The sequence below is a fragment of the Plectropomus leopardus genome, chromosome 23 (genome assembly GCF_026936395.1).
Source record: "Plectropomus leopardus strain MGB_pleo_1.0 chromosome 23, ASM2693639v1, whole genome shotgun sequence".
Taxonomy (NCBI): domain Eukaryota; kingdom Metazoa; phylum Chordata; class Actinopteri; order Perciformes; family Serranidae; genus Plectropomus; species Plectropomus leopardus.
This window is the reverse complement of record NC_142198.1, coordinates 2,209,303-2,235,370: the sequence shown is the minus strand read 5'-3', so window position 1 is coordinate 2,235,370 and position 26,068 is coordinate 2,209,303. Positions and strand designations below refer to the sequence as shown.

General features: G+C 38.1%; 1 protein-coding gene and 1 long non-coding RNA gene across 3 annotated transcripts in view; both read right to left on the bottom strand.

The window, feature by feature from the left end:
• Window positions 1-714: 714 nt before the first annotated feature.
• On the bottom strand, window positions 715-4,743 carry LOC148185580 (uncharacterized). The gene is made up of 3 exons (XR_015775723.1): window positions 4,435-4,743; window positions 2,792-3,289; window positions 715-2,165 (listed from the first exon to the last, which is right to left on the bottom strand). It is a non-coding gene; the product is annotated as an uncharacterized LOC148185580 (long non-coding RNA).
• Window positions 4,744-5,488: 745 nt separating this feature from the next.
• adam19a (ADAM metallopeptidase domain 19a) overlaps window positions 5,489-26,068 on the bottom strand; it is a 253,530-nt gene continuing 232,950 nt past the window's right edge. The window contains exons 18-23 of one of the 2 annotated variants that reach the window (XM_088073120.1): window positions 21,764-21,872; window positions 19,986-20,127; window positions 15,890-15,989; window positions 13,120-13,374; window positions 8,505-8,713; window positions 5,489-6,357 (exon numbers count right to left, since the gene is read on the bottom strand). In XM_088073120.1, the coding sequence (XP_087929246.1) occupies window positions 6,306-6,357; window positions 8,505-8,713; window positions 13,120-13,374; window positions 15,890-15,989; window positions 19,986-20,127; window positions 21,764-21,872 (867 nt within the window). In that variant the 3' untranslated portion in view covers window positions 5,489-6,305. The remainder of the gene's footprint in view (window positions 6,358-8,504; window positions 8,714-13,119; window positions 13,375-15,889; window positions 15,990-19,985; window positions 20,128-21,763; window positions 21,873-26,068) is intronic. The other variant, XM_042512400.2, reaches the window with a different exon arrangement.

Below are 26,068 nucleotides of genomic sequence, written 5' to 3'. Positions count from 1 at the left end.
ATGAACAGATTAATTTGCAAAGTCAGATGTAGTAACAACTCAGTGCAGAATGTTAGATGTTCAGGTTTTATGCCACTTAACTGTATTTTCACTACTACTTAAGTACTTCACTGATAATGGAATGTCTTTATGTTTGGACATTTTGAAGCTAAGGTTTCTTACAAATAGGTAGTGAAAATCAATATGGGCGAAATGCTCAAATATTTCTGAATGTTCACATTCATTGTAATGTGCCATGTTACCCCATAAAGACATGTTCAGCACTTTACTGTGAATTTCCAATCATGTTCTCATTTGTGCAATAAGCAGCTACTGCAAGATATATATGATTTGTTCTTTCAAAGATGTTGAAGGTCAACACTTGACTTCAGATATTTTATAAAAAATGTAATTTTTTTTTGTACCAAATAAGGCACAATATATCGCACAAAGGGTAACATGCATGTTAAAAAAATAGCCAATCAAGTATTATTGTCCTGTGAAGGCTCTATGGGTTAATTTTTATAAAACATGTGCTAAACTATGTTCATAATTTGTTAATTGTCTTTTGAAAATATCAATTAAGGAAAATAACCAATCACTTCAGTCCTACAGGTCAATTTCATAATTTGTCTACAGTTTAACCGGTGAACAGTAATGTGTAAAAGGTTATACCTGTAGGGATTCAGGCACCATTTTCAGATAGTGTGAAATGAATATGTACATTGTGTCATCCCCAAAACAACCTTTAATGATGCAGAATATTTATCCGATTGTACATTTATTTTCTTCATTTGACACCTTTTCATAGCATAATGTTTATCACTGGAACAAAAGTAAGGCCTTGATAACTTACACAAAGTCTGGTTGATGATAAATCAGCCTCTGACTCGCCTGACTACAACCAAAGACTGTCAATGAAAATATTTTAAAATTACAAGAGTCTCTTTAGAGGTATTGGAGTACAAGATAATAACTTCAATGGTGACAAATTTTTTACTCATTAAATTGTCTTTTTTACAACTGTCAACAAATGTCACTTTTGTCTTTACTACAGGGAAAATTTGTTTTAGAGAAAACATCACACACCAGATACATTATTAAAGACTCATGAAATGCCATTCACACCAAATGCATGGGCCCTTATAAGCTGCAAGCAGGCTGCATATTTTCCTCTTCAAACACACCCTTTGCTGTGTAAAACTGACCTTGTACATCATTACACTTTCATGACCACTTTCATGTAGCTGTATATTCAATTTTGCTGTAACATGTTGTCATTTAAAGGAATAAATACATAATTTGTACGAAAAATCTTTTTTGCGTCCAGTTTTGCAATTGGATGCAAGGTGTTACTATTACAGCTTGAATCTCCAGTCGCCAGAGAAGTACTTCCAGCTCCTGACACTATGTTTTGTCTAACAAATTAATAGTAAATACTGGCTTAGAAGCTAAAACCCCACAACAAAAGTGGTGGAGTGCCAAATCAATGACAACGTGTAGGAAAAGTTTTCTTGGCCAGTATAGTCACTCTGAGGAATTTATGCTTTGTTTACACTGATATTATTTGATACAATTACTGACTGTAGTTGAATTTTTCTTTTATTGTGTGTCCTGTGTGAGCCTAAATATAATCAGGAAATCAGCACAAAAACGTCTTGCACAGTGCAGGGCCCCAAAAGAAGACAGTGTCTGATGAAGGGCAGCAGTGCTCAAAATATCACCACTTTGGTGCAAAGAATTGCTTGGACTTTTGAAGCCCTGCAATAAGTAAGATGCTTTTCTGTTCATTTCATGTTGTTTCTTTTAACTTAGACGCTGCTCACTTTGTTTTAGATGTGTGTGTTACAGACTTTTCTCCGAAATATAATCTACATAAATGATTCTCCTTTGTGCATGAGACTTGTCAACAGATACTTTGACATATTTCAGTTCTTAGTAAGGTGTACAGTTCAGCAGCAGAAAATGCATCCCAACCTTTTTTCCTGCATAAGAAGGCAGCAGAGATCAAACAGAGTTTCATCACAAGGATATTGGCCTTTGTTTGTGCACTCCTCCTTACAAAGTGCCAACTGATGCATATCTAGTGTCTTGCCATACATCCCTGGAAGGGTGTACATCGAAATAGGGCTCGTATCTTGTGTGAATTCCAGGTTTTCACAACATTGTCAAGCTCATCCTGCACCCTGAAAAACAAATAACAAACAAACAATTACGCTTAATCTAAAATAATTCAACAAACCATGGGCTTTACATACAAGTATATGTGGAGTGTCATGTTGGTTTTGCTGTTAGAGGAATGGCTGTTCATTCATGTTTGATAATAATAATAATAATAATAATAATAATCATAATAATAATAAGAAGAATAAGAATAAGAATAAGAATAGGAATAATAAGAATCATAAGAATAAGTATAAGAATAAGAATGAGAATGATGTAATCAGGGTGCTCATTTTATATCCCTTCATAATAATATCAAAAGAATCTTTTCTGTTTCCTGAGATATGTCCAGTATTTATTCTGGGACTATGGGACACAAAACACAGAGCTATTCAAGTGACGTAGACTTAAAAATACCTTGATTTTGGTACCAAGTACAAGTACAAAACTTGAGTAAAGTTCTCAGTTACTTCGCACCACTGTGTATAATACTGTTACAGGACCAGGAAAAACATTTTAACATCTCATTTTCCTATTCATTTTTCTCCACAATGTTTTGATCAAAATTGCATGTGATTTTATGTTTAAATTAGTGCAAGTGAATGGGTGGGTGGGGGAGCAAGGTTATTGAGTTTTCAGCCAAGCTTACCTGAATAAGGTTCATGAAGCAGAACTGGATTATGCTTCTATCCAGGAAATCACCAGAGAAGTGACCATCATCTTGGAGGGTTTTGAAAACTGTGTGCCTTGTTTTCTCAAGATTCCCCACCATGACTCCATGTGCTGGTTTGCGGTGCTGCATACATAGATGAAACTTTGGGCTTCGGCAAAGCCATTTGTATGGTTGCTGCTCAAAAAGACGAGCATGTTTTCAATGTGTCTGTTTTCTGTGCCTCTGTCAGCACATAGTCGCTCTGGGCATCCCCCCAGACGCTGAATAGTTGTTATGAAGTAGTTTGCAATCACTTTTGGGTCGCTGTTTGTTGTATGGGCCTCCGTCCACAGGACAAAACTACTAAAACCATCTACACATCCATTGATGGCAATTCCCAATGGCTTAAGCTTGTCATACGAATCCATATGCCACAGTGAGTTGGGGCCTTTGTTGCGGTAGTGTCTGCACCTCAGGCTCGTCTGAGCTCCACACCTTCAGGATCAAAGAACTTGATCAACTGTCTTACTGTGTCTTGTGAGACAACATACCCCGCCTGAATTGCATGCAGGTGTAACCATCTGTATCCATGCAGTTGTCCACTACCGGCTAGTTCAGCTTGCACAAATACGGCCACCTCTTCCAAGCTTGACTGGTTTTTCCTTCTGAACAGATGGAGTTTTTGGTAAATTCAAAGTCCTTATAGAGACTAAAACACCATGTTTATGAGCTAAAAGATAAAGAATCTCTTTGTTGTTAAACCTAATTTGGAAGTATAATTCAACGTATTCATCAACACACGGCATTTTGTGGACGGTCACCATCTGCTGTTTGTTGTCGTATGGCTTGACTTTATTTTCAAACCTTCGACTTTAAACTTTGATTTAAATTTTTTTCTCGAAATTTCGACTTTTATCACGAAATTGTATTTCGACTTTAATCTCAAAATTATATTTCTACTTTATTCTTGCAATTTCGACTTTAATGTTGTCATTTTGACTTTAATCTCGAAATTATATTTTGACTTTATTCTCGAAGTTTCAACTTTAATCTCGAAATTATATTACAACTTTATTCTCGACAATTTGACGTTTCTCTTGGAATCTCGACTTTATTTCTCGTCATTTCGACTTTAATCTCGATTTGCCCAAAATTATTTTCTTCATCATAAATGGCCCTAATCTGCTTTCGTATCACTCTCATATTGTCCTGCACACAAAATGTGCTTTTCAAAATCAGGCTCAAAAACGACTGTACATTGATATGATTTTCTCCTTTCATTAAGTTTCTTTTTAAGCAGTGTTAAACCTTTTAATGTCAGGCTTTTGTCATGATGTCACTTGATAGAAAAAAAACATAAAAATAATTTACAATATATTACTTGCAAATTAGTTTTTTTTATGATTACAGCCTGGGATATATCAATGATTTGCAGCAATATTGATTGTTACAGTGCACCTGTGGAAAAATCTGCACCTTAGAGTTCAGAAACACGGCGTATGTCTCATGATGTGATATAAAGTTAGTAACTGCCGTACTTACTTGAAGCCAAAACACGATTTTTTTTGTAAACTTAACCACAGATTTTTTTTAAAAGCCTAAACTTCACCAATTCAATCTCAAAAACAAAGTGTTTTTACCTTCTGTGGTGTCTTGAGAGATCCGGAGCTTTTCTCTTGGACTGCTAACGGCGCAGGAAATTAAGACAGTCAAATGTTGCATTTCAACCTCAATTCAGTGCACAAGTGTCTTCTTTGACAGGTGAACTGAAATGTTGCAGACTGAGGTTAACCTGAACAAACAGATAATAAAGCAAAATTCTAATTCACTCTAATTTAGTCTTTTTGGTAAACTAAACCAAAAAGACTAACTAAATATGTTCTTTGTTCAACTCAATCACCGTCTCCCTCAGCTCCTCTGCCGGGCCAGTCAGCACCTCTGCTTCAGCTGGGCAGCAATCAGTGTCCTGACTGCCCTGCCTGCTCACTGTGGGTCTTGTAGTCTTTCACTGGATGCCATGACGGTTTGTAGTTCATTGTAGGCACCAAGCTAGTCTTCCTGGGGTCCAAGACTCCAATATAACAAAAACAAACTGTACTAAAAATTAATAACAATAATAGTTATCAATTATATAATAAAACAAGTAAACAAATGAATAATAATAACAATAACACAAAAATACAACTACTTGAACAATAATAATAATAAAAGCATAATAATAATTAATTCACCAATCAATCAACCAATTCAAATAAAATAATGATAATAATTATTATTATCAAAAATAATTAAAAAAAACCCCAAGTCTTATTCTTAACTATCTCATTCAAAAGTCAACTCACCTGTTCAAAGTGCTTTTAATGTCTCAATAATGTAATATGAATTTTATTGTTGTGTGTATTTCATAATGTTTTTTATTCTTTTTTTTATGATCTTTTTTGACTTTGTAAAGTTTTTTGAGTTTCTTGAGAAGTGCTCTATTAATAAAATGTATTATTATTATTATTATTGTTATTATAATAATAATATTATTATTATTAACATAAAACAACAGGTGACGCATTCAAGTGACCCTACGAAAAATGGGAAATCACAAGGGCTTGCTAGAAATAGCTCTAACAGCTATTGCTCATACATTTCTATTAAATATTGTTAAAATTAAATAAAAAAAACAACAAAATAAAGGAAACTTGATAGTTTTGTAAAAATATTTTATGTAACAATTCAAAAGTCATAACACTCAGCAAAAGACATTCAAATCAACATGAGCGAGTGGGGTGTGTCCTGCAAGTCCCGAGCATTGGTCAAATCCTCCACCATGTAAACAGTGTTGAAAAGAAGCTGCTGTGTGATTGGCTCTCCTTCCTCCTGATAGGCCACTGTATCTCCAGATTTGCATTTTTAGACATTCCTCATACAATACAATAAATTATAAAACCTTTAAAATATGGAGGAGTTGACTTGCGGCAAACTTAACGTGACATAAGAAGATTTCAAGCGTCCAGGACACACCCCAGGTATGAAGAGACCTCTTTGGCACAAAACATAAATCATATAACGGGACATAAATCAAACTGTAAACAAAACAACGGTCATTACAAAATGCATATTTTATACACAGACAGCATTAACTGTTAAAAAAACAAACAATAATCCTAAAAAAATCGATTTGGCAAATGTGACCGTCCCCCAGCGATAACACTTGTCTCAGTCTGCAAGGCCTCCGTGCAAAACCGCGTCTTTGTGGTTAATGTTAGAGCGCTGGGAGGAGGAGGGTGGAGGGGCTCAAAAATTGAGAATGAGAGGGGAGGGGGGGGGTAGGTAAGGTTTCAGATTTAAGTCTGAACTGGTAAGAGTCCTCATTGTTCTTTCGTGTCTCAGGTTTTACCTTTGTGTTGGCCCTCCTCTGCTGTGTGCGACAGCTCTGTGGTTTACCAGCCAGAGTCTCTTTAGTGCAAATAGGCTGTCAGCGGCCACCTCCTCTGGGGGGGGAAGAGGGGGGAGGAGAAGGTCATTTTCTTGGTGGAGGTGAGGCTGTGTTTGGTTTGGCACCTGGGACCGGTCTGCAGGACGGACAAAAAGAAGAGATTCTAGTTTAAGGTTAAACCCAAACAGTGAGCTGAATTTAGAATAAGACTGTACTGTGCAAAAAGTCTTAGGCCACCATAAATTTGTTCTTTTAGAAATTTAGAATTAGCACACACACACATATATATACATATACTGTATATACACCAGACTTGAACCTGCTTAGGTGTTCTGCTCATGCTCCATAGCGCCCGTGCCAGGCTTTGACCCATAAATCAAATAACTTAAATTCGAAGAAGAAAGCCAGAAAAAACAAAAGAAGAAGAAGGAGGTAAGAAAACAGAACAAGACAAAGGTTCGGTAAAGTAAAACGCAGCGTACTAAAAGTACAAAAATGTATTCAAGTCGTCACCTTTTATTATGCAACCTTATTGCCGCTTGCTGACTTGTTTGGGATGTGATGTAATAGGTCAACCAGAAGCAGGTCCAATAGTAACTAACTGAAAGGGGGCATATCTCCACCTACCATGTCGGACATTCTTTCGTCAATAAATGGATTCTCCTCTGCTTCTTGTATACTGGGACAAGGACAGTAGTCCTATTAAATGGACTAATCAAACTATAATCATAGCTCCACTTAAGTATGCATGTAAACGTACTGATGGATTGTTGTATTGTACTTTTGGCACAAAACTAGCAGTTATAATATAAGAACAGGTATTATAAGCACACATAGCAGCTATCAGTAAGTGAGCTCCAAAGATATTGATTTTAAACCTGTTTTTCTTTCAGAGCACAGTCGAGCTTGCTTTGAAGACAAAGACAAGTTGAGCCGGGGATCTGTAAAGTCGGATACAACCTGCTTCTAACGCAGCTCCACCAGCAGCTGGTGGTAAGTGTGAAATCTGATCTTGCCAAGGAGAACCACATGTAGAGACAACTTGATCGATCTGCCAGATTATAGAAGGAGAGGAACCATAAACCCTAGAGAACAATCACCCTGAGGACTCCCTGCCTGACTTTACCACATTTACAGGTAAAGTGTATGGAACGAAAGCATCACTGCATCTGAAGAAAGCAAGTACCAGCCTTTAGAATGACGACCTGTCACTGATAAAAAATGAAAATTGATTGCAGATGAAGAAGCGAGTCAATGAATTGCATGGTTGGTAAACTCAGAGTGTTTATGTGCCCACAGCCACCCTGAAAACAAAACAGCATGAAATGAAAAGATAGGAATGCTGTGAGGCAGCGTTTTCTTGCAGTTTTCACAGATAACACCCCCACTTTTAAAACATGGTTAAAATTCGCTGATACAAATAAAAACAACAGCTGCTTTACGAAAATTACATTACACTTTAGATAGTATCGAGAAAAATGTTGCTCCCTCAGGTCAATTTGAAGTCAGAGTAGTAAGGAAAAGTGTTCAGTGATGTTCTTCAAGTAGAAAATACTGTGATGTGGTTCACACAAAAATTGCGATTTTAAAATATGCCTAATGGAAACACATCAATTTAAAAAAAAAGTTTAAAAGATTTTATGCTAACATGAGGTTGTATTTCAGGGGATTTGAAAAATCCACAATTGCCAAAACTGCATGGGAAACACTTTTTTGGCTTTTCTAGGTCACAGTCTGTGCAGTAGCGGTATCTGCGGTGGGGGAGTTCCTGACTAAACACCTGTCTGTCCAATCCGGAGCAGCTCCACTGAATCTGGCTATCACAGCTGTCAATAATTGTGAAAAATCCCCTTTCTGTAGATTTTAATAACTCATTATAAAACTGGATTTATCATAAAAACAGACACTTGAAGAAACATCAAGGTGATGACAATTGCCCTTAGTGATAGAAACTATCTTTGGGAAAAATGTTTTTGGCATGTACTTTGAGTTTTCAGTTGGTCTATGACCCATACACTAACATGGATGGGGTGGGCTTTATGACCTATACTGCAGTCAGACACCAGGGGGCGATTCAGATTGAAAAGCTACACTTGTCATGTTGTCCATCTTTATATACAGTCTATGATCAAATCATAATGTCAGTTTCATTTGTCCTATTTTTCACCTCTACTATGTCATCCTAACAAAAAACTCTGTTGGCAAGAACATCAAACCCTGAACTTCCTGAGCAACTGAGAGCAACTGACTACATTACACTACAGACTGTGTGTGTTTGCCCACCTGAGAGCTCTGAGAGGGGGGACAGCTGACACTTTGCCCACAGGTTTGGGTCCCACTGCCGGGGGCATCATGACCAGCAGGCCCGGGGAGGTTTTGGGGCCCGGAGTTCGGGCTGGACTCACGGTGGGGGAGGCTCCTCGGGCTGGGCTGAGGGGGAGAGGCCTCTGAGGAGGGAAGGGGGATGGCCTGGACTGCCGCTCAGACACCAACTGAAAGACAACACAGAGAAAGATTCATCAGTGACATTTCTATTATTCAACAGTCAGCTGCAACTGCATACCAACCAGATCAGGAGACAACAGGGGCGTCTCTAGCATTTGAGGACACTGGGGGCTTAGACTACACCTCTGTAGGGAGGGGATGCTCCCCTGGAGATTTTTTTTTTGCACATTTACATTAAAAGTACATGTCTTAATCAATGAAAAGTTGAAATGTGAAGTTTTTTTTTTAATACTATTACTATTACTATTATTATTATTTTAATACTATTACTATTACGATAAATTGTGGATTGTGGTTAGTAACTGTTGGTAATCAGTATCAAAATTATGTAGGAAAAGCTTCACAACTGCTATCATTAACCCTTTGAAATCTGGACTAATATCACAGCATATCAACATTCATGTGCTGCATTCAGATGCCTTTCACAAGTATTTGAATAGGCAACCTGGCAAGAAATGTCCAGTAAACTGCAAGATATTACTAGACTTAAAAATGTTTTAAAAATATCTAGGGAAAAATGTCCAAAGAACCTATATTGCTAAAGATCTTAATTATACATTGAAATGTATTTTAAAGGATTATGATGATTTTCAGAACTTTTTCTCCAGTCATTTCTTTCTTTCTGTCTTTTTCGTTTTTTTCTTTCTTTGTTTTTATTTTCTTGTTTTGGGTAATTTCTTCTAAAGATTGCTCATTGCCTTCCTTCGATAATTTTGAAAGGTATCAAGCCAAATTTCCATGGTTTCAAAGGGTTTAACATTTTTTTTCAGTTTGAAAAACAGTTAAATGTTAAAAATGGTAGGATGGTACTTTACTACATTACATTTACTATACCTACGTACAATTTTGAAGTACTTGTATTTCTCTTGAGAATTTCCATTTAATGTCATTTTGCACTTTGACTCCATGTAAAAGGGAAATATTTAATTTGTTCCACGTTACATTTATCTAACAGCTTTAGTTACTTGAATAGTTACCCCAACCCTAACCCACTTGAATATCCGTATGATTAATATAAAATATAATCTCATAAATGATGACATATTATTATTATTATTATTATTATTATCATTAGTAGTAGTAGTAGTAGTAGTAGTAGTAGTAGTATTGGATTCATCTACCCAGCAGTATATCAAGTCAGTGAAATGAGCTCCATCTTTACGAGCAGCTAAATTAAAGTCATGAACACCTGAATGCATCAATAATTATAATACAATGATAATATATAAGTCATTGTTCCACATAGTGTATAGCTTTTTTTGGTACTTTAAGTTTATTTTGCTGCTGACAATTTTTGTATTTTTACTTGAAGGCTATTTTGCGTGCAGTACTTTAACGTGTAACAGAGTATTTCTACTCTATTTCACTCTTAGTTTCCCTTCACTCACAGTTTGCAGACACAGGTGTGCACTGTTCAGCTCTCCATCACTTCTGCTGTCTCTCCACTGTGACTTTAACAAAGTTTTTGCCTGATCAAATGAATGAGTCGTTGAGTGTTTTGGTTCCTTTTGGAGACTAACTGTGATGTTATGCAGCGTGACTTCTGACAGAGGAAGTTAGAACAAATTAATGTTATTTTGCAGTTGATTCAATGTTTTTGGTGCAAAACTGAAAGAGTTCAGTAACTGACATTCATTTGTCACCTGTAGAGAAATCACCTGACTCCTTCAAAAAAATCACTCGAGTTTATGAATTGCTGAGTCTGGGGAAACTTTATAAGCCTCGTGAAATGCTGTCTACAACACAACTTCCTATTTCTCATATTCCTGTTCTTAAGAAGATAAATGTCTATTCTTCTTGTAAATTCAGACTTTTGGATGGATTTTAAGAGCGAAAAAAGGAAAAAGACCCATGGCTATTGCCAAATAGTAAATGATGAATGGACTGCACTTGTGTAGTGCTTTTTTTTAGTCTTTTTTGACTATGGAAAGCACTTTTACACTACATGACACATTCACCCATTCACACACACATTCACACACACATTCACACACACTGGTGGCTGAGACTACCATTCATGGTGCCACCTGCCTCTTAGTAACTATTCACACACACTCACACAGCATCAGGAGCAATTTGGGGTTCGGTATCTTGCCCATGGATACTTTGACATGTTGAGTGGAGGAGCTGGGGATCAAACCACTGACCCTATGATTAGAAGACGACCCGCTCTACCTCTGAGCCACAGATGCCCAAAAGTGATGTAGAATATAAGGACAGAGTCACGAAAAAAATAAATTAATTAAAGGACATAATTTTAGTTGAAAACATTCAAATAATGAACTAACCCTATCAACAGAGGGGAAAGAAGTCACACTTTTGACGTTACGTTTAAGATGCCTATGTATTGTACTGCAGAGATGTCCACTGCTGAACAGTTAGAGACGGGCCATCCCCTCTGTAATAATACATCCTGGCCTGAGAGGCGATAGTGAGTCACTGTAGTCTCTAGTGAGCCGCAGGAGAAGAGGAAGAGGTTGAGCCGGCCGGAGCACAGTCAGTGGATACAGTGTAGAAGTTACAGTGTCAGTGAATTAGTTAGTTAGTGTGTAAGAAACACAGTGATGGCTGAAGCTCCTGGAAAACGACCGTTATCTCCATCACAAGCAACCCCCACAAAGAAGCAACGTTCCACAGCAAAGCAAAGAAGCGATGTAAGAAGAAGCAAAATTAGAGTGAACATTGGTGTGGCTTTCAAACACTGGAGACAGCTCTTGGAGAGTAAAAAGATGCAGTTTGATGCTGAACTCACAACGTTTCTTTAGACTGCTAAATAACATCTAACGTTTGCCATTTACCAAAACTTTTTAGTATAACTAATGACAACACAAACTGTGGTCTTAAAGTTCACCATAAACTTTTCAGATGGTGTGATATGACTGTTTTCTTGTTACTGTGGCACTGCTGAGTAAACTATAAAGTAAACTCCACACAAATGCCACAAGAGAAGATCATAAGACAGCAGCCTGATTTTGAGCAGCTCTATTGTTGCTCTGCTGTCAGTTATGAGTTGCCTTTATTTATAACTGATGACTACAAATTGTGGTTGTATGAACACAGTAGTAGACCGACTGAAATAATGTCAACCAGTTCACCTTATTGTAACCTTATTGTAACCAAAATTGGTCCCTTAAACAGCAAAAACAGAAAGAGACAAGCTTATTAAAAAACAGAAAAGTGGAACCAGTGCCAATACAGCACACATCACTAAATCCCTGCATAGACAGAACAGGGAGGACAACTCAATTCCAGTTTCTGCAGTGGACAGGTTGTCCCCAGAATGTGTTCAGCTTACTTCTTTCTCACTTCACACAGGTGCTGTAGATAAAATTACCACTAACACCGCAAAGATCACATCATAAAGTACAGTCACATTAAAAAATATTGGATATCTGGCACAAACAAGAAAAAGTAATATATTTAAAAGTTGGCATGGAAGGCATTTTACACTTCACAGAGACACCCTGATTAGAGAGGATCAATCAATAAGAAAGCAATCAGATAAGAAACATAGTGCAGTTTATCATTATATCTCAAGGGTTCAGATAGAATCTCTGCAATTCATCTCAGAACTATTCTGACACACAGAGTCCAACAGTTAGCTCATTAGCTCTGTGTGTTTAACAGCTCTAAATTACGTTCACACATTAGGCATTAAACTGCAGTCAAGAGCAATCACAATCTCTCTAAGAGCACGTCTGACACTGTGGTACACCCTTATGTAAAACTCTGATTGGTTGAATTTATGCAATGCCCAAAACAAACCTATGATTAATGAAAGGACTAAATACTACCCCTGTACCCTTTGTGTCATACTTTGCGCCCAAATTAGGCGCCTATACCTGGCAAAAGTGGATTTGGACACGCTCTAAATACATTTTTGCCATTAACATTTGACCATGAGATTTAGATCTTTTAAATAAGGCCCCATATCTCTTACGGAGCACATCCTTTAATTTTAAGATTGGTAATACACCTTTTGGAGCTGTTACAGAGGAGCAGGGTGCTACATTGTCTTGTAATAATATCTAAACTCACAAAATGTAGTCTGTTTTTATGAAGATCTTACTGTATACCGTGTAAAATGGTGATTAATTTAACTGTCAGGCGGCTTGACAGCTCAAGTTGATGCCCTGTTGGTGACTTAAGTAATGGAATTAAACCATTATAAATGGAAATGGCTTTACAGTGGTACCATTCTCTTTACATTTAAAAATCAAAAGACAGCTGTCTCTTGCTCAATGTGAAAAGAAGCAAGTTTTGATTTCTGGTTTTCCTAAGGCTTAAATCCTTTGTGGCTCCCTAGCTGAAAGTAATGTAGGATTTTTCGGTTATAGTTTAAAATTCAATGACACTCAATCAGAGCTCAGAAAAGGGTCAAAGAGGTCCTTACCAGTGGAGATCGTGTCGGGTTGAGGGGAAGAGGTTTCTTGGGAGGGCTGAGTCTCTGTGGGGTTGCGGGAGATTTGGGCGGGGCTGCTGGGGGCCTGCCAGCTGGGAGAGGCGGGCGAACCACCTTGAGGTCTCTGGAACAACCCTGGGGAGACTGGGAGGGTCTCAGAGGTCGCACAATGTTGACTGGCTGGGTGCCATTGGGTGCTGGGCCTGGTCTGAGAGGCAGGACCTCTTTGCTGGTGTGAGGAAGCTGCTATCAAAACAAAGACAGCACAAACTTAAGCAAAAAAAGAAAAAGAAGCTTCAGATAACTTCTACCAATTTTTAACCTGGTGTCCTTAGAAAACCTTGGTAAAACTTGTCTACATACAACTGACAGGCTGCATAAACAGCATACCTCTGCTCTGTCAGTGCTTTTGGAGCACACCAAAAGGCATCAGGTGAGAACGTGGAGGATGGGTCCCACAAACCTGGACTTTCAAATGAGCCTATGGTTCGCTTTTTGTCTGAATATGATGTTTTTACACCTTACCATGTGCCTTCTTGCCCTAAATCTAACCATCCATGACTTAGTTGCCTAAACCTTACCATCAGTGCTTTTGTTGCATGTGCTGCAGTAAAAAAATTATGTCCCACATCATTCCACCATATGCGTTTGTTTCCATCACAGTAGTGGCATCACAGAGCATAAACAACAGACACAAAAGGATACCTAACTCGTAATATGTAGATGAGGAAATCCACTGAAAAAGCTGCAACATGTGACGAATTGTGATGAGAACGTGTTGACTTTTCAGTCTTTATTTGTTACAACAAGGGCCAACACGAAGGAATTGCCTAAATGAAACCTCATGAACCATTTTCATGATTTTCTGAGCCCACTTGATGGTGCTCTTGATTTAAAGACTAAGGCTAAAGAAATGGCAATTCAGTTTTCTTTCAACACTGTTGAACGGAGAGTCTAGTGGGCTCAAAAATAAGGAAACTGGTTCATGAGGTTTCATTAAGCCATCACTGTCAATAGCAACAGTATTGCTTTTCAATGCTATGCAGATGATACCCAACTGTATATAGTTGTTGATCCTCTTTCTAGTTAAAACGCACTTATATAGTGTTGCTTTTACTTTTTATTATTACTGCTTTTTACAACTACTTGTTTTTTATACCCTCCAGTAAATTATGGAATTTTCAGTCATTTTTTTTTTTTTTTAAGATTTTTTTTTTGGCATTTTGCCTTTATTAGATAGGACAGATAAGCAGTGTGAAAGGGGGGGAGAGAGGGGACAACATGCAGAAAAGGGCCACAAGCTGGACTCGGTCACGTGACCGCTGCAGCACGGACAGTGCCATTATACATGGGGTGCCTGCTTAATCTAAGCCACCGGACGCCCTTTCAGTCATTTTTTAACTTAGTTTTTATTTTCCTCCTCCTTTTGAATGCATTGTAATTGTGATTACTGTGTGCTTTTTCTTTCCATATTTTTTTCAGTCATCACTCTCTTCATTGAACATCAAAAAATACTGTTTATAAAAAAAAATTTGCAAAAACAATAATATTTTCAATAGAACAGTCCTGTTGTAACTTTATTTACAATATGATTATGATATGACATATTTTCTTAGTCGTTTTTTTACGTTAGTTAGAAATGTGGTCCTACATTAACACAATATTTTCTGCCAAAATGATTCTGACAGAATCTGATGATAGTTGTGGGTTGTTTGGTCTGTATCTAACCACATTTTTTTAAGTGTAGTTTTGCTTATTAAGTCATGATTATTTACTGTTGGAGGAATGTTTTGAAGCCAAGTTTTTGGGGGCTTTAAAAAGATTTCTAAAACCATTACTAGGCCTTGATATTGAGCCAGGGGAGTGTTATTTTCGAACAGCTTTTTCACTTGATTTTATAATATTCTTACCCAAATGCAATGCTGGCTGGTACAATTTATTCAAAGAAATGAAAGAAATTTATTATCAGACATTAATATCAACCTAGGGATTCATGTTCGTATTTATTGCAACAGATTCAAATACTATTTCCCAAAACACTACTATTGTCTCACATGTCAAAATTATGAAAGTGGTCTACCTTTATTTGATTTAAAAAAAATGAATCTGGAGATTAATACTGATATGTCAGTTAAGGTCTCGTTTTACTATACATTTGGGTGTTTCTCTTACTGCAAATAACACTGAAATGCATTTTTTTCTATGAGAGATGCAATATGAATGATGTGTATTCCTATTATTTAATAAACACTCATTGGTTGTCTTTCCTTTCTTCCAACCTTTGCCTCCATTTTTTCATTTCCAGTGACAAATGTACCCTAACTCTGAACTGCTAACCCATCCAATGGAAGAAATGCTACAAAAACAAAGAAATAACGACATGATGAAATAACGCTGAAGGCACAGTGAAGTAGCAGAGAGAAGTGTTGTGGGCGTGGGAGAAGGCGGACTCTAAGTGGTCACACAATATAACAAGCTCCTGCAAAATGAGGCAGTTAAATATAAAGGTCAACCTCACGAGCGCTCTATTATTCACTGAACAGAGCGAGAGAAACAGTGACCACTCTCTTTTTCCTTCCCTTCTCACACTTGCTTTTCTTTCTTTACAACACACACACACACGCACACGCACACACACACACACACACACACCCACACACACACAGACAGACAGACAGACAGACAGACAGACAGACAGACAGGCAGACACACACACACACACACACAGACAAAGAAACAAACAAACAAACAATCCACTCACCCCCTTGTGGCCGCTTGCTTTGTTGATTGGTCCAACCACCTTCAGGTGAAAGGCAGGATTCAGATGGCCGTTCTTCCCTTTCTCCACCGATGCCTCTGTCCTGAGCAGAGAAATGAGGACAGGCAGAAAATTAGAATTACTCACATTGTTTGTTGGGTCTCACTGTAGCTGTCACAGGTGACAATGCTTCAAATATGGATGTTGCTGCAAAGAGGCTACACAATCTAAAACATGGATGCTTCACACACATCTTCAACCCAGCAACACAGAAGATCTCTAAAATCAACACAGTTTCAAGATCAGTGTCACCAATTCAGTGTCTGACCAAATGTCTCCCCTTCTGTTCCTGAGTAATGATGCTGAATAACAGTCAGTTAACCTTTAACCTTTTGGATATATAATGTCATCACTTCATCATTTGAGGAAACCCCCTCAAGTCATTCTTCACCCTGGTTCCCTTAACCAATAGTGAATGGGATTTTTCCACTGACTTTAAGATGGGGCAACCTGAAGTGCAAAGAAGTTGACTTATTTTCAAGTTTTGGGACTCATTTCTGCAGCACACACCATATAAACTAGTGATGTTGATAAAAACACGAGTTAATATTGGAGATACAAATTAAACTTTTGGTAGCCTACTACAATAAAAAAAAAAAAAATCAATTGCTTTTTTGTTCAGCTAGATACAATTTGCTGCAGAAAAAAATAATACGCTAGGCTATAATTTATTGATCATTAAAAAATGAATGATAATAAAGTTTCCTTTTCTTTTCTAACTTGCATTCAAATAAAGGTAACAAATCACAATATATTGCAATATATGTGATCACAATACTCAGATCACAAAAAGTTTGAAATCTCAGTAATATTGTATTGTGACTTAAGTATCATGATAATATCATATCATGGGGCCTCTGGTGGTTCCTGCATTACTATAAAACATCATGTTTCTGAATGTGGCATTGATGTCAGGGCCCCAGTGTGGAAAAAATAACAGAAGTCACGACTACGTTTGTCATCTAGGATGATGTGAGACGAAATGAGGGAAAAAAAGGATAGAGCTGATGACACAACACTGACATGGCCTCACCTTCTGAGGCTGATGATGTGGGTAATGTGTTGGCAAACTGTTACTTATTTACACATCCAGCAGAGAGCTGCTAGAAACCAGACTAATGAGAGCCGCGAGACTGAAGCAGACAGTAAAGCTGCAGGCCATAAAACCAAAAGTAGAACCACCGCCATGCTATTGTACGCTTCCTCGCACAAGACAAGTTGCAACAACAGTTCACATCCATGTCTGTGAAAACGGAAAATGGATGCTTCACGCACATGCATCAAATTCTCAAATTTGAGGAAATTCCCTCAAGGTGTTTTTGAGATATTGTGTTCACGAGAATGACACAGACGCAAGGTCACACTGACCATGACCTTTGACCACCAGAATTGAATCACTTCATCCTTGAGTCCAGGTGAATGTCTGTGCCAAATCTGAAAAAATGTACTCAAGGTGTACATGTTTCAGAAACGTGTAATCTATTGCAACTTGCAGCAGCTAACTACAGTCAATTTAAATCTTAGAAGCTTCACAAAGGAAGGATTTTCTCTGGGGCTGCCACATTGGATTGAATTAGACTGTGGAGGTGTACCTAATACACTAGGAAGTCAGTGTATGTATATAGTGCAGGCTCTTAGCTGATTGGAAGGCTTTCCAAGCTTTCTGGACGTATATATGCTTAGAGAGGCCTTTAATCAGCTCCAGCCACCCGCTGCTCTGCTTTTGAACTGTAAATGAACCCAAACGATTGGCCGTGGAACAAAACCAAAAAAAGCAGAGGGTTTTCAGAACAGCCGCTCCTGTTAAGAGTCTTTTTTAATCATCATAGAGGCTCAATTTTCCATATCCTGAGCCATTCATTTAGTCGTCTCCCCCCTCTGTCTCGCTTTAGCTGCAGTTAGCGTAAAATCCTGCCGAGGCCCAATATCACCAATATTTAGCCTTTCTCTCAGTCTTCATCTGGAAGGTCAGGCTGTGTAAAAGCTTGCTTATAATGCTGGATCCTTTCCAGACACATTTCACTTCTGTAAATCACCGTGAAACGCCTGAGTATTTTCAGAGGCACTAACTCAGCCGGTGTTATGACGAGGCTGTCTCTCCGGGTGAGCTATATGGCAGAGCTCATAAAGGAAGCACCGGGGTTTATGGGTACATGGATTTTGTTTGGTTCTGATGGAGGTGAACTGCAGTGCAAAATGCTGCCATTTATGCTGATGTTAGAGATGGAAATGTTCTGCTGTATGCATCGATCTGCTAGGAGCGCTGGCCGCCTTCGCACCTCCTTCCTTACTACCCATTTTCTTTTCTGTAAATCGACACGTGCCCTCCTTCTTTACCTTTCTCATTTCTGCCTTTTTTCTCCTTCCGTGACCTTTTTTTTTTTAAAAAGCCATTCTGCCACCACATTTTCTCCTTCCTTTCCACCCCTTCCTTTACTTTTCCTAAAATCTTTTCCTCCTTCCTTGCATGATTCATTTTCTCCTCCTTCCACTTTTTGTTTTCCTCCTTTCTCATGCAGACAGTGTGATGTGTGAAAGCTCCGCTGCATAATAATGCACTGTTGTTTCTCCACAAACAAACAAGTTCCAAGACAGAGAGAACCAGGCATTAGAGTGACACAAATGATCCTGTGTGTTTTTCGTCCCTAACCTCTGTGGTTTCTTCTGACTGGATTTATGAATAATTATGGGAATGTTAACAAGTACAATAACCTTCAATAATACAATGGTGCCCTGTAAATGATGTAAACACACATACAGACAGTAGGCCTGGTACAATAATTATGTTGATGACTAATTATATGATTTATGGACCTGACCTCAATCGTTTTGTAAACCTCAATAGTGACTGTTGTGTTTACATGCATGTTGGTTTACATAAGAATATCACCAATATTTTAGCCATCTCCACCCTTCCTAAGACAACACAATGTAGCTAAGCGGTAGCCTGCAGCTGCACTTTTGAAGTGAAAGAGGAACTATCCTGATGGTCATTAGCTTGCCAATGAGCCCAAAAAGTCTGTCGTTTGAAGTTTGACCTTCCAACAACTTCATCCTCCATTCTTTAAATCCAGCTGCCCAGCCCTGGGAGCCAACTGCAGCGCTCCAGCCTGATTATGGATGTAACTGTTGAGCTTCACTAAGCTTGTCTTATGGTCGCAGAGGCATCTTTTGGTTTTGTTTTTATTGGCCGGATTTTGCAATAACTGACTTACTAGTGTAATTCCTTCTTTGCTCCCATAAATTCATTGATCACCTGATAGCACAACATGTTCTCATCTCATCACATAGTCGTCATGTTGGCGCTTTACTTTGGACTTACATGTCTACATATTAAACTGCGTCTGCTGCTGACATTCCAGGCTGTTGCTACCATGATGTCAACAAAAGCACATGGAGGGATTACGCTACACGTGGTTATGTTATCGCAACAAAAGCACATGGCAACCAAAGCCAGGACGTCAACAAACACATATGGTAGCATGGGTGGTTATTATTAGAGGTAAAAGACACAAAAAGCCCATCACATTCAGACGGGCGGCAATCACTGGACTCCTCCATGAAAGTTGGGGATTTGTTTGACCCACCCGGCCTATAGGCACCCTCATGTTCCTTATATTACTTTGTTACTGGCACAGTTTCAACCTGATGCCATCAAGCAGCGTATCATGCAGACACGTGGGCTTTCATCCAGCTGCATTCTCAAGTAACACTGCCCCCCCACATATCAGACAGCCATGGCAGGTCCTGTCTGGACAAAGCGTTGCTATTTTACCACTTTAGAATGAGAAAAGGCTGAATCACAGCCTTCCAAAATGCATGCGGATCATTGGCTCATGATTACATGGGATATGTATGAATTTGGGTGCATTGCTCTTCCCCAGAAACGTACAGAGAACTGCCTAATTATGGATTAATTATTGTGCTATGATATCATAATTATATTGGTGGCAGAAAATGGTCTCAAAATGACAGTGATATTGTTAATACCAAGACAAACAGACAGACAGACAGAGACAGAGAGACAGGGAAACAGTACTTGTTGCTCTTGTTCTTCTCTCTCTGGGAAAGCCACTTGTGGTAATACGAAGTCTTGATCCTGTAGCAGTAGAAGAGCAGCAGCACTGCAGGCAGGACCAACAGGAAGGCAAACAGCAGCCCCACTACCAGCCCCACCTGACCTGTGGAGACAGCAGCATTATTATTGCAGTACAAGACTGCAGCCACCACATCTCTAATTGCTCATTCTGCGAAAACTGGAACATAACTGAGACTGCAGTGTAAAGAGGAAATAACAATTCAACAATTTGTATTTGAATTTAATATATTTTGGGGTCTCATACCAGACAGATTAACTAGTAAATGATTAGAATGAATGATCCCATGGTTCCCATGATGCAAATGGAGAAGGGTTTTTGTTTTGGACCTTTGGGGCCTTAAAATTATCCATGTCTTTTGACAAACTGATCGCCAGAATAAACGTTGTTATTACACCTTTCTGCAAACAATGGAAACTTTGCATTTGTATATTATGTAGCAAATATATTGAAACTGCTACAATATTGTAAAAATACAATGCAATGTAATTATGGTCATTTTAACTGAAGTTCTCGGGACATTTTTCCCTGGATTTTTAAAAATAATTTTCTAAAATGAGTTTGTTTGTTGCTCTGATGAAGTCCACTTCAACATACTCACAGAGATCACTTCCAGAATAGTGGATACATTTGAAAAAGTGTGTTTTTTAGATTCTCTCCTCCCGTGTGGCCGTCCATCCACAGTGAAATGGTCACATGTCATTCATCTGCCGGCCATATCATTAATTTTGCAGAGTATTGACTTGCTGGGACACAACAGCAAGCAAAACAGCCAAACACAACAGATGCTGCTGACTCTAGGGGCCTGCACGTCCTCAGCAAATGAAGTTTAAACATGATGCTTCAGTTCTCATGCATCAGTGAGATGTTTTAGAAAACAATTTGGTAACAGGACTGTGGAGGGAAAACCTGCAATTTATATGAGGCTCCAGTGGTATTACGGTATTACAGTATACCAGGGTATTTTGAAATCCCGAAGGTCTGTTTCTCAATACTGTCATAACTATAGCCACCTTTTTTTCTCTTAAATTCATTGTATGTAGTGCACACCACCAGAGCTCAGTCTCCAGTCTCAAATGGTGGAACAGGCAGCTGAGCTGAAAGACACAGTGACACTAGTGGTGGAGGGAGAAGTTACAGGACTGTGTACAGCTGGCGGCCAACAGGCACAGAAGTGACTGTGGGGAATAACAGCATGTTTTTTTTTTTTACATCTAATTTGGTGAATTAGGGATTTTTTTCAACCAAACTGGAGGTGGTGATTGTTGGAACAGTGGACTTACAAACTAGATTACAAACAAGAGTTACAAAGACGGTTTGGCTGAGTTTTATTCTGTTCATGTTAAGTTTGAATGAAGTATGTTTTATGATAAGTTAATGAAGCAATAAGCCTTGTCAGTCTTCTGTGACTGAAAAAAAGTAGAACTCAAAAGGTGTACAAGTGTATTTCTATGCTTAATAAGGGAAATAGGTGTGAGAATATTACTTTTATTAACATTTTGTGGGAATCTCTTGTGAGGGGGGATTAGCACTGCACACTTAAACCATTATATACCATTCACAATTTCAGGAAGGTATCAACATATGAAATATTACAAATCCCCCAAACCTATAGACTTACCCATTTCTTAATTGATCTCATCAGTGTGCAGATGGATTAAAACAACAGCAGGACACACTTTGTGTTTGTGAGAGTGTGTGTTTGCGTGTGTGAACTCACTGTCATACTGGACGGGTCCACTGTCCACGCTGCCGCCCAGTCCTGGCTTCTCACAGAAGGGTGGAGCCCAGCCGCGACTACAATGGCAGTTCCCGTTACTGTTACACACCTACGCACGCACACGCACACATGCACGCAAACACACACACACACACACACACACACACACACACACACACACACACACACACACACACACACACTTGTTAATGTGATTTGTTGTTAGTCTCAGTGTAATCCTGTATGTGTGTGCCTGGAGGTGTAGCAGCCACATTAGAGGCATTAATTTCTTGTTTACTACAGATTGTCTCTGTGTTTGTTTTAATGGGATTTCCTTCCTCTACCTTTACACACATCACCTTATAAATGCAGCAGACTGCACAACGCTGACATAATAAGAAATAACACCTTGCATTAGTGTTTCCGTTCTGTGTGTGTGATGTGCCTTTGTGTGTACGATGAGATGTGTGTGATTTGGACTGGTGAAGTGGTGGAGTTTATGTCAGAACAGGAGGGTGTTCTTTGTCCTCACATCTTACCTGAGTTATTCTGGGCAAAACTTGTAAACAGCCCTGAGGCCCCAAACAATCAGGGGCCCCAAAAGGTTCCAGGTTTATTGTTAGGAAATTTCTTCCTGATCACAACAGCAAAATATAAACTGAGATGGAAAACTGAAAGAAAGGTGACTCCTGCACAGAAAGGACCAACACAATGTACAGAGAGAGTAAAATCAGCTAGAGGTTTAGTGAAAGCCCACGGCTCCTTGTGGGTTAACTCGGCCCTGGTCTTAATGAAGGTCATATGTTCTTACTATTATCAAGTTTTTTTTATTATGTATGTATTTATTTAAGTATGTATATATTTATTTATGTATTATTATTATTATTATTATTATTATTATTATTAGTAGTAGTAGTAGTAGTATCATCATCATCATCAGTATCATTTCTTTTATTTTATTTATCTATTTATTTTTGGGTCTGTTTTTAATCTGAGATGTCTTTGAGAATGTGGAGAGCACTGTGCTGTTAGAGTTAAAAGAACAAAAAATCTTTTTTTTCTTCTTTTTTTAAAAAGGACAAATAAAAATGAATGCTGAAACATGTAGCAACAGTTATGCGTTTTTAAACACAAATATATTAGTGTGGATGAAGCTTTAGATAAAGAGTTAAAATGTGACCTAAAGTGGAAACCTTTATTTCACCACATTTGGCAGTAAATCACCTCTTCAAGTTTATAATTAACTTGTCTTCAACTTGTGAAAATAAACTTTTATCTAGAGATTAGATTTTAAACTTGATTAATATCTCTAGACATCTTGCCCTAAATGAAGGAGAAAAAAATGCCATGCTCCAATTACATCCATATGTAATTATCGTATCAGTGATTAAGACGCCTATTTACCCCGTTAGCACTTGGTCGAAATGGAGGGTGCTCGGTTGTTTGCTCAGACTGAAAGCTCTTTTTCTCCACAGTCAGGAGGCCTGCTGCGGTTTCTCTGGGAAATGTTCAGGATTTGCACAGGGTTTGCACCCGAGCAAAAAAAAGAAAACAATCTAACGATAGAACATGTTATAATCTAACAGTTACAAGGGCAATTTCCTACATTCAAGTATTTGTGTGAATTTAACTTTTACTGATAATTCTTCCCCCCTGATGGCAACAAAAGCACAGAGGTGGTAAGACTTATCAGGATGCTCAAGGTGCTCTCAGCTGTGAACAGATGCAGGACATGATCTTCCTCACTTGATTTTAATTTTGCCCTCAGATTTATATGAACCTAGATTAGATCCCAGCGTTTTAGCCAGGACTTCAAAACTTACTCTTAGCTTTGTTCAAAGCCTCACTGAGAAGGTTGGCATTTAGCAAAAGTGGTTCATTTCATTGGAACAAAGATGTTCACACATTTAGCTTCATATAGGAGTTGTTCAATCACTTTGCGTATTCAGTTACACCATAAAGGCGTGTTTTAGCCTGTGTAAACCTTTCGGTGGAAAAGTCTACCACTAAACAAGAAATAGTCTGAATAGCTAGTTTCTAGTTAGACAAGATTAGAGCTGAAAGCGTTAGTAGGTGCTGGTGGGCTCAGACGACTCTGCTGGGATTTAACAAGAGTTTCTTTAATCAAAGATGAGTTTAGAAAAGCAATAGATTCAAATTAATGAAAGGCACAATTCAAACTTAGAAATTTAATATTCACTCAAAATTGACTTAAAATTCACATGAACTAATAATCACTGTGGGCTTGGCGTTATTTACTCATTGTGATGCAATGTGTGGTTTATGCCAGCCCTCAACAATCCCTCCAGAGAAATCGATCCGTTTGGTTAAATGAGACCAAATTTATTTAAGCAAATGGTCGACTGAGTGGTTAAGGATCCAGGAATTTAGCATTATAGTTCTAAAGATGTTACTTAGATTTTAAATTGGATTCAAATGAAAAAGGGTTTCTAAATTTTTAATATTATCAACAACAGGTTTACTATGGTTATTACCTGATTTAAACAGCCCATTATTGAAATTTGGTCAAAACAGGATCTATTGCTCTGTGTCTGTTCCGGGGGAAACTCAAGCTTGGAGTAGGAATGGAGCAGAAATTATTCAAATAACGACTCAGTTAATACAGCATTTATCAAGGCTATCTTTCATTTCAACAGCAGTACTAGAAGTTCAGTTAGCAGTGTTAGCCAAGCTAACAGGCTAGCGCAAGCAGGCATCCCTCCTCCTCAGAGGAGGGGATATGTTAACAAACATAACGAATATGTGTTAAAATAAGTGTAATACTACAGTGTCAAAACACTCTGATATAATTAAAGGTTGTTAAAGATCCTATTTGAGTAAAGGTATACAAGTACTAGCATCAAGATATAACAAAGTATGAAAGTACTTAATATGACCAAAGGTCTATCAACAAAACCTAAAATTAGAAAATGATGAATTGCATGATTACAAAACAATACAGCATCTGTACACAGCAGTGTAAAGGAAGGATAATTAAGATAAGATAGAGGAGATGCATATCAAAATGCAGGTCTGTACTAAGAGTCTTTCATTCAGTGTGCAGCATGCTCCTGGCAGGGGGTTACAAAAGGTCACACCCCTCCACACACACACAGGCACAGCTTATGTTTGTGAGTTTGGCCTCAAAATCGGCAGGTAAGCAAAGTTCCAGTTCTGTAGGTATGAGACCTCCACACAACATTTCAAAGTACGTTTTACTTTGAATACGAAAATCAGTTGATGTGGTCCTCTCTTACAGTCTGGAGATGTGCGGGTTTGTTACGTGTTGGTTGTGCAACAAAGACATAAATTGTCGGTTTTTATGATGTAGAGATCTCCTGATGTCTCCTTGAGTCTTTGCAGGAGCTCAGTTGACAGCTCCTTGCCCCAAATGACCAGCAATAAAATCTGTGGTAATTTAGTTCTGCTTACAAGAGTCGGCAGTTAGGTCCATTAGCTGACCCTGAGGTTCAACTAAGGAATCTCCAAAAGAAGTTTCAGTTTTGGGTAGGCATTTGACTTTCTTTTTATTAAGAGTTGTCCTCATCATCCACTACAACAGCATATATTTCAGTGTCTTTCTGCATCATACAAAGAAAAGAAGGGAAAAGCTGTATGAGATGAAACACCATGGCCTGGATTTAAACACGCCATAATTGATATATAACATATCCCCCAGCCTTCTGTCTCCAGGACTTCTGATATGTTTTAAGCTTCTTTAATAAAGCAAAAGGGTTTTTTTTGTTGTTTTTTTAAAAAGATGCAAACCAGTTGTGCTCTGAAAAGTTAACTGCTTATTATTCTATTTATTTGCATGGACATCCAGCTCACTCAAAAGCCTGAGGATCATTATGAATCATATGATAACCCTAAATTTAAAATAAATTGGGAAAATAAAATAAAAATAAAAAAAGCTAGGTAAAATTGTCCAGAGATTATTATTATTTATAATTACCATTATTATATAATTAAAATTATTTTACAGAATTATAATATGAAGCAGTTTTTCCCATGCCAGTTCCTTATTTTGTGTTTTTTTCTTTCCCAGTTTTTGTTTGTTGGGTTTTTGTTGTTGTTGTTATTGTTTCATGTTTTTTGCTAATTGTAAAGACACAAATACACATATTAACATGCATATGCAATTTCTGTCACCAGTCTGTCCAACTACGAAACTTGCAGACAACACCACCTTCACAGGACTCATCTCTGGTAGGGATAAGTCAGCTGACAGGTGGGAGATTAACCATCTGGTGCAGACAGAACAACCTGGAGCTTAACACTCTGTCCACAGTGATGGTTGTGAAT